We start from the raw sequence: 13,438 nt of genomic DNA, 5'->3' as shown, positions 1-13,438 counted from the left end.
ATCCAGGCTGTAACACATCCGGCCGTGATTGGGAGTCCCATAGGGCGGCGCTCAATTGGCCCAGCGTCGTCTGGGTTTGGCCGTCATTGTAAATAAGAATTTGTTCTTAACTGACCAATCCATTTTCTTCTGAGGGCAGTACTCGCGTAGATCTCATTGTCGGTTTGGATTTTTATTTAACCTTTACTTAACTAGGCAAGTCAGTTAAGAACAAATTCTTATTTACAATGATGGCCTACCCCGGCCAAACCCTAACGACACAGGGCCAATTGTGCGCCGCCCTATGGGACTCCCAATCACGGCCGGTTGTGATACAGCCTGGAATCGAACCAGGGTCTATAGTGATGCCTCCAGCACTGAGGTGCTGAGCCACTCAGGGAACCCAAAATTACGTAGTCGATGTCCTCGCCCCCCCGTTAGTCTAATTAGCATACAGGTAACAAAACAAAAAAAATCCACATCAAAGTCCATCTGTTTTAAGATGAAGAAATAGTTTTTTGTATGGGCCACGCCCCAATAATAGTAAAGCAGTGTTGGTCAGAACAGGAGACATCCCGAAAAACACCAGAGATCACCACAATAGTCTTATGGATTGCTTCCTCCATTTTGAATATAGGCCATCCACTATATTCCTTTCAGAACAGTGCAGGTGAAGGAAATTAGACACTTTGGGATCGATTCAATCCGTAATGACGAAGTTCAGTGCTATGATTGAAATTTAAAGGCGATGTTCCTATTTTCGCAGACTGCCTTCACGTTGAACGCTGCACATGTTGGCTCAATCATAAATTACCTTTACATTTCAATCGCGCAATACTAATTGAATTGAGACCTTTGAGATAGACCCCTGCTCACCCGAAGATGCCTACATTTTCTGTGATGCCCAGTGCCTTTCAAAAGTAGTTGTTATATTCTATCTAGGGGCTCTTTTGTAAGTGTTTTCTTGTTTTGTTTAAGCTAAAGTATTATTGTGCTACTGCATTTTTGTCTAATAGTGTATGTTTCTTAGGCTATGGATGAAGGGGTTGCTGTACGTTTATTCTTTGTAAGATGTTTATTGAGTATTAAAGATTTTCTATCAAACTTGTTCAATCATTTCTCACCATGTGGTCTTCTCCCACAGCCGCTGGAACAGGGTGGAGTGCCATGAGTCAGGCGAGCGAGACTGTAGTGTAACGTCATCATTCAAAATCAGTAAATGATCAAAAATGGAAGCATGTAAAGGTTGAACATGGTTTGCAAAATCACTCTTACTGTAACCCCTTGACTGATTAGCGTAAGAAAACAAAATGTTCTCACATTTAATCCAACATCATTTATTAAATAGTACATTATAGTGGTGACATGTAGGACAGAGACAACGTCATCATGGCCAGTGTTCACTTGGCCACTTCCTGCAGCTGGGGCTCTGGAGAAGAGAGAAGGGAGATTTGAGTAATGCTGGGTCGTATTCATTAGTGCATACCGTAGTAAAACACTTTACAAAACAAAAACAAGTGTTTATTGTTCTGGTAGTTCCTTTCATGTTTTGTGTATATATATATTTTTTATTTTGGTGCCTAATGAATACAACCCTGGTTGATGGTGAATGAATCCTTTAAAACCACCCGTGTCAAACTAATTTCATGGAGGGCTGAGTGTCTGTGGGTTTTTCCTCCTCCCTTGTACTTGATGAATTAAGGTCACTAATTAGTAAAGAACTCCCCTCACTGGTTGTCTAGGTCTTAATTGAAAGGAAAAACACGCAGACACTAGAACCACCATGGAATGACTGACACCCCTGCTTTAAGCATAGAACGAGTAAGCTACGTAGGGTGAGATGGGGGTATTACAATTTAGTCTATGACTAAGCTACCAAGAAATGCTACTTCTGCAGTAGAGCTGGGTGACATCCATATCACAATAATGAGAAATCAAACGACACGTTTGTTAAAATGAATTTACACCCCAGTTACTTTTTCTATTACACTTTAAATGTCATTAGCTATCTATTGTTCCATTAGCAATCGCCCATATTATTTCAAACGTCACATTTCTCTACTGTAGGCAACTTGTCGTTATTAATGATATCAGTAAAATGTCTGATCCTTTTCAGTTTATCGTCCCAGCTCTATACTGCAGCAGTGCATGGCCTTAACGAACCTGTAAATTTGAAGTCAGGGAATTTGGTGAGGTCACCGGTCCCGTATAACCTCTGCAGTTTGGTGATCTCCTCTGAGACACCCTTTTCGTAAGAGGGGCCTGCATCAACAATCCCACCTGCTGCAGCCCTGGAGAAAAGAGAAAGATGGGGAATGAACCTTTAAAAACAACACTGTAGCATAGAATACACTGTTGTTTAGGGCTGACCCCATTTAGTCAACTGGTCAACCGATAATTCTTTATTGGAGCAGTAGCAAAAATATATATAGATATATATCATTGTGTACAAGACACCGGTCTGATTTGCCCCTGTGAGTGGACTAATCCATTGTGGAGGCCGTGGGGATGGCACAGTCAATCACTCTAATACATGTGCTACTAAAATTGTATATGGTTATATTATATTTGAACAACGGTGCAACAATAATAACAAATATATTTTATAACAAATTTGCTTTCTCCCGCGTTTGCTAGTGGTCGCTGTCCACGGTTCTGAAACACACTGTTGATTTGGCACCTTTTCCTAGACCATGTTGCTATGTGCATAATAGCAAAGTTAACGAGCATATTGGTTCACGAGCATAAAGCGGAGGCAGCAGCAGAATGAGGGGAGACACAATAAGGGCTGTTTTCCTAAGAAAAGTGAGGAAACCAACTTATTTAGGTCTAGAAATCAGTAGCCTTACTATTAAATGTGCCTGGCTTTATAAATCATGCATATACACTGCATTTGGAGAGTATTCAGACCCATTCACTTTGGAGCTGGTTTTCATCAAGGACCTGTGTAATTTGCTCCGTTTATCTTTTCCCTCAATCCTGACTAGTGCCCCAGTCCCTGCCACTGAAAAACATCCCCACAGCATGATGCTGCCACCACCATGCTTCACCTTAGGGATGGCACCAGGTTTCCTCCAGACGTGACACTTGGCATTCAGGAGTTCAATCTTGGTTTCATCAGACCAGAGAATCTTGTTTCTCATGGTCAGAGTCCTTTAGGTACCTTTTTTTGGCTGTAATGTGCCTTTTACCGTGGACTACCACTTTTACTACCATAAAGGCCTGATTGGTGAAGTGCTGCAGAGATGGTTGTCCTTCTGGAAGGTTCTCCCAGCTCCACAGAGGAACTCTAGAACTCTGTCAGAGTGACCATTGGGTTTTTGGTCACCTCCCTGACCAAGGCCCTTCTCCCCGGATTGCTCAGTTTGGCCAGGTGGCCAGCTCTAGGAAGAGTCTTGGTGGTTCCACACTTCTTCCATTTAAGATTGATGGAGGCCACGGTGTTCTTGGGGACCTTCAATGCTGCAGAAATGTTTTGCTATCCTTCCCAAGATTTGTACCTCGACACAATCCTGTCTCGGAAATCTACGGACAATTCCATCAACCTAACGGCTTGGTTTTTGCTCTGACATGCACTGTCAACTGTGGGACCTTATATAGACAGGTGTGTGCCTTTCCAAATCATGTCCAATCAATTTAATTTACCACAGGTGGACTCCAATCGAGTTGTAGAAACATCTAAAGGATGATCAACGGAAACAGGATGCACCCGAGTTCAATTTCGAGTCTCACAGCAAAGGGTCTGAATACTTATGTAAATAAGGTATGTTTTTTGTTTTTAATACATTTGCAAAAATTTCTACAAACCTGTTTTCGCTTTGTCATTATGGGTTATTGTGTCTATATTGATGAGGATTTTAAAAATGTAATCCATTTTAGAAAAAGGCTGTAGCGTAACAAAATGTGGAAAAAGTCAAGGGGTCTGAATATTTTCTAAATGCACTGTATGTCTACAGAAATAAGAAAGATCCTGCTTCAGTTGCCTGTTTGACTGTTTGTTTAATAGCCTAATTATTCCGTGAGCACCAAGCTCCATGTCAAGGAAACAACTTCACAAATTTGGCTGTTTTTTATATTTTCTTTACACTTTTTTCCCCGTTAGAACAGCCTCTCTGATATTATTTATAATTTATTTAGTGTTTACACTGTTCCAAATTGTCAGAAAAATAATAATAATAATAAGTAATGTCATTATCATTAGTAGGCTGAGTTGAGCAGCATTGTATAACCACCATTGAGCTGTAGGCCTAAGAGTGCATCCTATTTAGTCCTAATATGTTAACTTACTTAAGCCTACATTTGAAATACTTATTGGATACTGTATCAATCATTCATAAGTTCATGTCATCAAAGCATATGAGTCATTCATGATTTCGTTTTAAAATAAAGCGAACCTCGAATAATTAGCTTAAACAATAAATAAACCGTTCTAGTCTAGTTTATTTGTCACGTACTCTTCATCCATTTTGCTGCCATGGTGTTCGGAATTTGTTAGAACCAATTTATTGATGTGATTATGATATGATATATTATGATATGCTATAGGTCAGGCCCTATAGGTCACGTGCGTGCGATGCTCACGTGTCATGTAAAGAGAGCAAGTGTTGAGGGAATGTTTTTCCTAAACAAATGAGGGATTTCGGTAACAGAACTTTCCAGTCAGAATTTGGCTGTAATTATGTTGCAGCTTAAGCAACACGATAAACACTGATGTTCTGTGGTGGTCACTGCAGCAGGGAGGAGAGACAACAGGTGATTGTCAAAGTCACTCACTGTCTTTTTTTTAACACAGCAAGTCCCTCTAGTCATGTGTGTGTCTTAACTATTTAATCAAGCAGTGTGCTTAAAGCATCAGACAAGCTCAGTGAATATAGTTGATTTGGCTAATGCACAGAACAGGCAAATCTTGGTCGACCAAGATTTTTTGTTGTTGTCGTCGGGGACAGCCCTACCTAATTTCCACCTTTTGTCTATTCCATTTGCACAACAGCATGTGAAATTTATTGTCAATAAGTGTTGCTTCCTAAGTGGACAGTTTGATTTCACAGAAGTGTGATTGACTTGGAGCTACATTGTGTTGTTTAAGTGTTCCCTTTATTTTTTTGAGCAGTGTATATTATATAGAATGAACACGACTCTGACATGTACTGTATAATCAAGAATCAAGTCTGCAAACTCTGTTCCCGACATTTTTATTTGTAACGTCCCACAACGGTCGCCTACTGAACATATGGCCCAGCCTTTTGCAAATAGCTCTGCAGTGCTAAAAGGACGTGCAGTCAGGAAGTCTCCCTGCCACCATCTCTGTCATGACATCACGGGTCATTCCACTTAAGCCTAGCTAATTTATAGCCTACCAACATGAATAAACAAGTAAATTAGCAGTAGTGACAGTAGGACAAATAGTGCGGTTATTTATTGCACTCACTTGCTCTTGGTGCTGTAGTCGCGGATCTTGTCTAGGAATAGTTTCTGGATAGGGTCCAGGTCCTTGGCCCGGTTGAAGAGGACAGCAGACAGGCCGAAATTCCTGCGCAGTGTCAATGACACCGCAGAGCGGAACAGCGAGGACAGCCGGAATAGTTTATGAAGCGCCATACTGTTAAACAGAGAGGGACAAATGACAACTGTTAAGTTTGACAGTAACGCTACCAAACTAGCTAAACTGAACATGTATATTACTGGCGAAAGCTAAACAGTGCGTGTACAGTAGCTAGCTGAAGTTAACGTTGCTAGCTAGTTAACGGTTCCTAGCTAGCTGGATAGCTGACGGCGGTAACGTGGCTGTGGGATCTAGTGGAAACCCAACCCTGTGCATATCTTCCATACACCCATCTGAAGCAACCACAAAAAACATGACACTAGCTAACTTACAGTATTTGGGGGAAGTTACAATATTAGTCGACTCTCTTACCGGCTGGCTATGACTTGTATTAGCATGAAGATGACGAACATGTAAGATTTGGCGTTAATACAATGAAAACGATTATAATGCGTTTAATTCTGCTAAAAAACACCACTCACCTTGGATTTGACACTCGTTCACAGTGATTACTTCCAATGTGATAAACCGCTTTGCATTGTGGCTATTTTTCAATCGGTCGTGTTCCGGAACATCAACGTGCGTCCTGGCTGCGCATCTCTACAGCGATGTTCTTTTCAGCACTACACAGTTTTTATCATAGCAATGTGCACAGCTTTCATATCACTGACATAATAATGATGCTTTATTTGCTACCTTATTTGGTATTTTATTCTGAAATGAAAATCAAACTAGTCAATGCCTTGAAGGTGCATGTCTTTGCCCCTGTGGCAAAGCAACAACTGTCACACAAAAAACATACTTGCTGGATTTACACAAATGATTTCGTCTTTCCCTCAACTTCTTTGTACAGTCCTCTAAATCTATTTTGTTTTTCTTTAGGCTATTGAAAATTGGATTTACAGTGTGTACCAGTAACCTACTGATTGTTTTAATCTCATTAATCTGATTTTAGTTGTCTATGATCACCTACTGAAATAAAATACTACATGGGCTATAATAACATGACAATAAGCAATCATGTGGTGTTGTTCAAAGCAAAATCAAACAGGACAAAAACATACGTATCTTTTCAATTACATACCTTCCTACTCTCTCAGAAAAAGAGGTACATAATTGTAGCCTAGTCTAGGCCTACTTAAATGGGTACAAACTAGAGGGCTACATTCCCACGGGATGCCTGCAGAACCAGATAGAGATCATTGCAGCACAGTCTGCATTTTTCATGCAGCGGGTGGGAGTGGGCAGTCAGAGACTACTTAGGGAGAACGTCAATGACTTAGCAGTGTAGTGCCAGGATAACAATATCTCCTTCAACGTCAGGTTGACCAATGAGCTGGTAGAGGACTGAAGGAGAAAGAGGGGACAGCATGCCCTCATCCACATCGACGGGGCTGTTGTGGAGCAAGTCCAGAGCTTCAAGCTCCTTGGCGTACATATCACTAAGGACTTAACATGGTCCACACACAGCCGCACAGTCATGAACAGGGCACGGCAGCGCCTCTTCCACCTCAGGAGGCTGAATAGATTTGGCAGGGGCCCTCAGATCCTCAAAAAGTTCTACAGCTGCACAATCAAGAGCATCTTGCCTGGCTTCATCACCACTTGATATGGCAATTGCACCACCCTTGATCGCAAAGCGCTACAGAGGGTGGTGCGGACAGCCCAGTACATCACTGGGGCCAAGCTCCCAGCCATCCAGGACCTCAGTAGCTATGATACTTGAAATTGAGCTCAGGTGCATCCTGTTTCCATTGATCATCCTTGAGATGTTTCTACAACTTGCCATATATTTATCAACTGTACTGTTTCACAAAAGTTTTGAAACATTCTATTCTCAAGATTCTACATATTGTAAATTAAAGATAAAATGTTTTGCTAAGAGTATTATTATATTATTAATCAATTGACTTTTTAAATCACCCAGCAGTGCTATTTGCAGAGTAAGCTCCAGGTAAATGTTGCAATTCTTCAGCCTTTCCTGAACTTGCGACCAAAAACAAAACTACATATGGAAAGTACCAAAACAAATTATCCAATGATTCTGTCTCATCGCAGCAAGATCTGCAGAGCTGGTATGGTTGTATCCCCCATCTATATAACATTCTATTGGTTGCAAGAATTTTGTATAATAATTTAAATTGAAAAACTCTACGCTTTGAATCCGGCGTCATTTTGTGTATCAGTTCCATTTGTCATGGAATCAGTACATCGAAAATCTCTTTCCAACTATTTTGCAAACTATATGGCACAGCTGTCAATTTTTTGGGGTCCTTATTAAATAAAACTGGTATACTTTTTTATTTATCACAATTTTCTTTTGCCAATTTTGGTCTTTAATGCAGGTCCGACAGACAAGCTCCTTACTTTCTCCTCCTTCCACTTGCCTCTTCCATTTTTGCAGTAATGCTGCAATTAGATGGTTGTAATTTTGAGTAGAGCAGACATTTCCATATACACTGCTAAAAAATATATAAAGGGAACACTTAAACAACACAATGTAACTCCAAGTCAATCACACTTCTGTGAAATCAAACTGTCCACTTAGGAAGCAACACTGATTGACAATAAATTTCACATGCTGTTGTGCAAATGGAATAGACAACAGGTGGAAATTATAGGCAATTAGCAAGACACCCCCAATAAAGGAGTGGTTCTGCAGGTGGTGACCACAGACCACTTCTCAGTTCCTATGCTTCCTGGCTGATGTTTTGGTCACTTTTGAATGCTGGCGGTGCTTTCACTCTAGTGGTAGCATGAGACGGATTCTAAAACCCACACAAGTGGCTCAGGTAGTGCAGCTCATCCAGGATGGCACATCAATGCGAGCTGTGGCAAGAAGGTTTGCTGTGTCTGTCAGTGTAGTGTCCAGAGCATGGAGGCGCTACCAGGAGTCAGGCCAGTACATCAGGAGACGTGGAGGAGGCTGTAGGAGGGCAACAACCCAGCAGCAGGACCGCTACCTTCGCCTTTGAGCAGGAGGAGCACTGCCAGAGCCCTGCAAAATGACCTCCAGCAGGCCACAAATGTGCATGTCTCTGCTCAAACGGTCAGAAACAGACTCAATGAGGGTGGTATGAGGGCCCGACGTCCACAGGTGGGGGTTGTGCTTACAGCCCAACACCGTGCAGGACGTTTGGCATTTGCCAGAGAACACCAAGATTGGCAAATTCGCCACTGGCGCCCTGTGCTCTTCACAGATGAAAGCAGGTTCACACTGAGCACGTGACAGAGTCTGGAGACGCCGTGGAGAACGTTCTGCTACCTGCAACATCCTCTAGCATGACCGGTTTGGTGGTGGGTCAGTCATGGTGTGGGGTGGCATTTCTTTGGGGGGCCGCACAGCCCTCCATGTGCTCGCCAGAGGTAGCCTGACTGCCATTAGGTACCGAGATGAGATCCTCAGACCCCTTGTGAGACCATATGCTGGTGCGGTTGGCCCTGGGTTCCTCCTAATGCAAGACAATGCTAGACTTCATGTGTCTGGAGTGTGTCAGCAGTTCCTGCAAGAGGAAGGCATTGATGCTATGGACTGGCCCGCCCGTTCCCCAGACCTGAATCCAATTGAGCACATCATGTCTCGCTCCATCCACCAACGACTGTCCAGGAGTTGGCGGATGCTTTAGTCCAGGTCTGGGAGGAGATCCCTTAGGAGACCATCCGCCACCTCATCAGGAGCATGCCCAGGCGTTGTAGGGAGGTCATACAGGCACGTGGAGGCCACACACACTACTGAGCCTCATTTTGACTTGTTTTAAGGACATTACATCACAGTTGGATCAGCCTGTAGTGTGGTTTTCCACTTTAATTTTGAGTGTGACTCCAAATCCAGACCTCCATGGGTTGATAAATTTGATTTCCATTGAAAAAATTTGTGTGATTTTGTTGTCAGCACATTCAACTATGTAAAGAAAAAAGTATTTAATAAGAATATTTCATTCATTTAGATCTAGGATGTGTTATTTTAGTGTTCCCTTTATTTTTTTGAGCAGTGTATAATTAGAAAACAAAATCTAGATCAGGGAACCATTTGGTCCTGTGCTTAAAAGGAGGTAGTGCATAATTCATAAAATCACACTACGGTAGTGAAAATATCCCCATCCCGCAAGACTTAGGAGCCATGACTCAGTGAGAGCTGTATGTACGTTCAAAACTTTATTTATGGAATACAGTGTAGAAAGCGTTTTTCCAGTCAAAGCAAATGGCTTGCACAATTACACACAGTGGAAATAAAGCCACAGAGAAATAAAGAAAGAAACCCTGCTCTCTCTAACTCTATTCTGGCTATAGTGAGGTACTGCATCCTCTGAAAACCCAAGCAAAGACTGACCCACCTGCAGCAGTGTGTGATGCACACAGCTCTACACACCACCACAACACTGCCTTACCTCTAGTACTGCGTCGCAAAATGGCACCCTATCCCAGGCCTATATTTTGCACTACTTCTCACTGAAACTGTAGTCCATCCAATTACTGACGGCCCTGCTACCCCCTGAAAGTTGCCTTCTAGGCCGTGGTAGAGGTCGTCGTATGGCTGGCTCTAGACAAGTGCTTGAGAGAGGTGAGTCGTATGCCTGAAGTAGGGGGAAAGAGGGGAGGAGGGTGGTTGGAGATTCATTTTACAGACTGCCTGTCTGACTATCCATCTGGAACAGCTAGTATCTGGAACAGCTAGTAATTCCCTCTACCTCAAACCTTCCTTCCTTCCTTCTCTCAATCTTTCACATGCACACCCCCCAGGCACTGATCCTGCTCTGTTTCTAGTCTCAGCAGAGAGAGAAAGAAAGAAGGATGAGCTGAAGCAAGAAAGGAACAGATTGGGAAGAGTAAGTAAGCCCAAAATGGTATTTGATTGTTGTTATATATCACAATGTACAGAGGAGAAGAACGGTGTTTATTTCTGCGGAAACATAGAACCGGAACAAGAATTCTAACTAGACTGGAGAACACACAGTCATCCACCCCCATCCCTCCATTCTCCCCTTCCTCCGGCTGGAACCGGCCTTCCCGCCACATACACACCCCCCATCTAAAAAAAAAAAAAAACACAAGACAACATGGAATCAAAGAAAGAAATCAAAAATTAAATAGGGTTGATTCATTAGGTCTGCAAAACGCAATAGGATGCCAACGCAATAAACTAAAGATAATCATAATTCAAATAATAATATACAAATACGGATCAAGCCAGCCCCCCGCAGTTTTAGGAACATAGCATGGTTGAAATAAAAAAGGAAGAAACTTAAATCGAAAAAGCACAGATCTCTCTTACAGTGTATTTAACATGATATCCAAACAGAGAGCCCATTCACCGAGATTCATATATATTTTTTATCCAATGTAATTTAAGTCACGTAATCACGAGAAAGATACTAAATGTACAATCCTGCTAGAATGATCATCTCTATGTGAGAATCTCTCTGGAGACGCAGAATTTGATTATTTTCAATAATAACCCCGTCGTAATGTTTGTCATCATGCACTAAATAGGAACAGCTACTTTGTTACATTACACGCAACTTAAAAAAAGACATTTTTCTCTTTACATATGATTTTTTTCTAATTTTAATTTATTTTTTGAAAAACAAAACCGAAAACGATAGAATAACTAAAATAAAGAGCTCATTCCGAGTACATCATCATTATCATCATTTTAGCCTTGTGTGACCTAACACAGCACAGCTGTCATAAGAATGCACAGAGAAGGAAAGAGGGAGGAAGGAAGGATAGGAGGAGAGGAGGAGAGGAGGCTTCATTGACCCATAGACCTCACCTATTCCCCAGTGTATAGAGAATGCAGTAGTGTAGGGTTGGGGACAGTGTGGCTGGCACTACAGCCAGAGAATGCCCCCTTAAATAACACTGGTCTGGAGTCAGATCTCCCTATCCAAATCCATTCCTCAACTCATTCCAAATCAAACTAAAGACTGACTCTGGACCAGTGTTGAAGGGGACAGTCTATCTACACCAGGAGTGATAGTGGTGCCTGGTTCCAACCTGCACTGCTTGAGGGTAGGATAGGGTTGGTTTGGATTGGGGATAGTGTTAAGGGCATAGGGAGGGTTAGAGCGGTTGGGTAGTGGTCATAGGGGTGAGGGGGCTTGTCATTTCTCAGTTCTGCATCTGCTCGAAAAACTTGTAGGTGGGGTTCTCGTAGCCGTTCTGCTGCATTTTGGACAGGTGGCGCTCCTCAGGGGTGACTGCTGCATCCACCTGCAGAACAGAGAGATGTGTTACACACAAGATATGGTATGTCCTTGTACATCAGGGGTTCATAGTCATTCCACGGGGGCCTAGTGTCTGCAGGTTTTAGTTTTTTCTTTTCAATTAAGACAACCAGGTGAGAGGAGTTCCTTACTAATTAGTGACCTTAATTCATATATCAAGTACAAGGGTGGAGTGAAAACCCACAGACAGTCGTCCCTCCGTGGAATGAGTTTGACACGTGTCATACACTATTGCTGGTTCTTTTTTGTTGTTTAACGAGTGGGGGCTGTTCCCACTCCTTACATGTTCACTGATGCAGTAGGATGGATTCGTACCGATGCTGACACGGTACATGTGCACCGTTTACCTTCTACACAGACTTTAGATTCAAGTCTCAAACTCATAAACAACAGAAAGAGACAAAGGAAATGCTGAGCCAAAGTCAAGAACAGTACACGCATAGCATATATTTTACTATCCTTGTGGAGACCTAAAATTGATTTCCACTCAAAATCCTATTGTCCTAACCCCAAACCACAAACCTCTTAACCTTTATCCTCGTGGGAGAATTTCCCTTGTTTCACTATACTTGTGGGGACGTTTTGGAGATTTCCGGTACCCACTAGGATAGTAATACAAGTCCACACACACATCTCCTCTACCCCTCACCTCGATGACTCCGTGGTGGATGGACGTGTACTGCTTCTTCCTCAGCATCACCAGGGTGATGACGATGACGGTCGCTATGACGACGCCTCCCACCATCAGCCCGATGATTGCGCCCTTGTTAGAGCCGACATCCTCGGCGAAGAACACCTAGAGAGAGGAGAGAGAGAGGGACTGTAAATCACACTGCACAACCAATCACAAATACTGACTGGATTTATGGAGACAGATCTGGGGTCAGGAGTTCAAGGCATTAAGGTGAAATGAAGTTGGAGAGAGTAGGAATAATTTGGGGTTTGGATGGAATACAAAAGACATGATTTGTAATCTAACGTTAGGATGACTCTTTAGGTGTTAAAAGAGGCCGCGGTAAAGTTGAGGGGGTTTGGGATTAAGGTTCAGAGTTACATTATCGAGGGATTTTAGAGGTAAGCTTAAAGTTATACAAGATGATTGTTACATAATCATTTCCCCCCCCCCTTATTTAATGAGGAAAATGACCAAATGTATAAGAGATTTAATTGGGCACGAAACGCCGCTTGTTTTTCTAAGTGTGAATGTACACTGCTCAAAAAAATAAAGGGAACACTTAAACAACACAATGTAACTCCAAGTCAATCACACTTCTGTGAAATCAAACTGTCCACTTAGGAAGCAACACTGATTGACAATAAATTTCACATGCTGTTGTGCAAATGGAATAGACAAAAGGTGGAAATTATAGGCAATTAGCAAGACACCCCCAAAAAAGGAGTGATTCTGCAGGTGGTGACCACAGACCACTTCTCAGTTCCTATGCTTCCTGGCTGATGTTTTGGTCACTTTTGAATGCTGGCGGTGCTCTCACTCTAGTGGTAGCATGAGACGGAGTCTACAACCCACACAAGTGGCTCAGGTAGTGCAGTTCATCCAGGATGGCACATCAATGCGAGCTGTGGCTAAAAGGTTTGCTGTGTCTGTCAGCGTAGTGTCCAGAGCATGGAGGCGCTACCAGGAGACAGGCCAGTACATCAGGAGACGTGGAGGAGGCCGTAGGAGGGCAAC

The 13,438-nt window shown here is 42.6% G+C and overlaps 2 protein-coding genes across 4 annotated transcripts in view; both read right to left on the bottom strand.

The window, feature by feature from the left end:
- Positions 1-1,295: 1,295 nt before the first annotated feature.
- LOC120033670 (ATP synthase-coupling factor 6, mitochondrial-like) lies at positions 1,296-6,104 on the bottom strand. 2 transcript variants are annotated; one of them, XM_038980100.1, is made up of 4 exons: positions 6,004-6,104; positions 5,408-5,578; positions 2,143-2,270; positions 1,296-1,408 (listed from the first exon to the last, which is right to left on the bottom strand). In XM_038980100.1, the coding sequence occupies exons 2-4, from the start codon at positions 5,575-5,577 to the stop codon at positions 1,380-1,382; spliced, it is 327 nt and encodes a 108-aa protein (XP_038836028.1). In that variant the 5' UTR covers position 5,578; positions 6,004-6,104; the 3' UTR covers positions 1,296-1,379. The 2 variants fall into 2 exon arrangements, with proteins under 2 accessions (XP_038836028.1, XP_038836027.1); XM_038980099.1 differs by lacking the exon at positions 6,004-6,104 and adding an exon at positions 5,894-5,949.
- Positions 6,105-9,654: 3,550 nt separating this feature from the next.
- Positions 9,655-13,438, bottom strand: part of appa (amyloid beta (A4) precursor protein a) — a 42,083-nt gene continuing 38,299 nt past the window's right edge. For both annotated transcript variants that reach the window (XM_038980205.1, XM_038980206.1), the window contains exons 15-16: positions 12,398-12,544; positions 9,655-11,734 (exon numbers count right to left, since the gene is read on the bottom strand). In XM_038980205.1, coding sequence (XP_038836133.1) covers positions 11,633-11,734; positions 12,398-12,544 — 249 coding nt within the window. In that variant the 3' untranslated portion in view covers positions 9,655-11,632. The remainder of the gene's footprint in view (positions 11,735-12,397; positions 12,545-13,438) is intronic.

This window comes from Salvelinus namaycush, chromosome 40, assembly GCF_016432855.1.
Source record: "Salvelinus namaycush isolate Seneca chromosome 40, SaNama_1.0, whole genome shotgun sequence".
Classification (NCBI taxonomy): Eukaryota; Metazoa; Chordata; class Actinopteri; order Salmoniformes; family Salmonidae; genus Salvelinus; species Salvelinus namaycush.
Note: the sequence above shows the minus strand (reverse complement) of the source record. Positions and strands in the feature narration are given on the sequence as shown.

Coding starts and splice junctions, on each gene's coding strand:
- LOC120033670 (XM_038980099.1), bottom strand. CDS start 5,934: ATGTTCGTCATCTTCATGCTAATACAAGTCATAGCCAGCCG. Junction 2,271..5,407: donor GACTACAGCACCAAGAGCAA/GTGAGTGCAATA, acceptor TCTTTTCTCCAG/GGCTGCAGCAGGTGGGATTG. Junction 1,409..2,142: donor CCCTGACTTCAAATTTACAG/GTTCGTTAAGGC, acceptor TCTCTTCTCCAG/AGCCCCAGCTGCAGGAAGTG.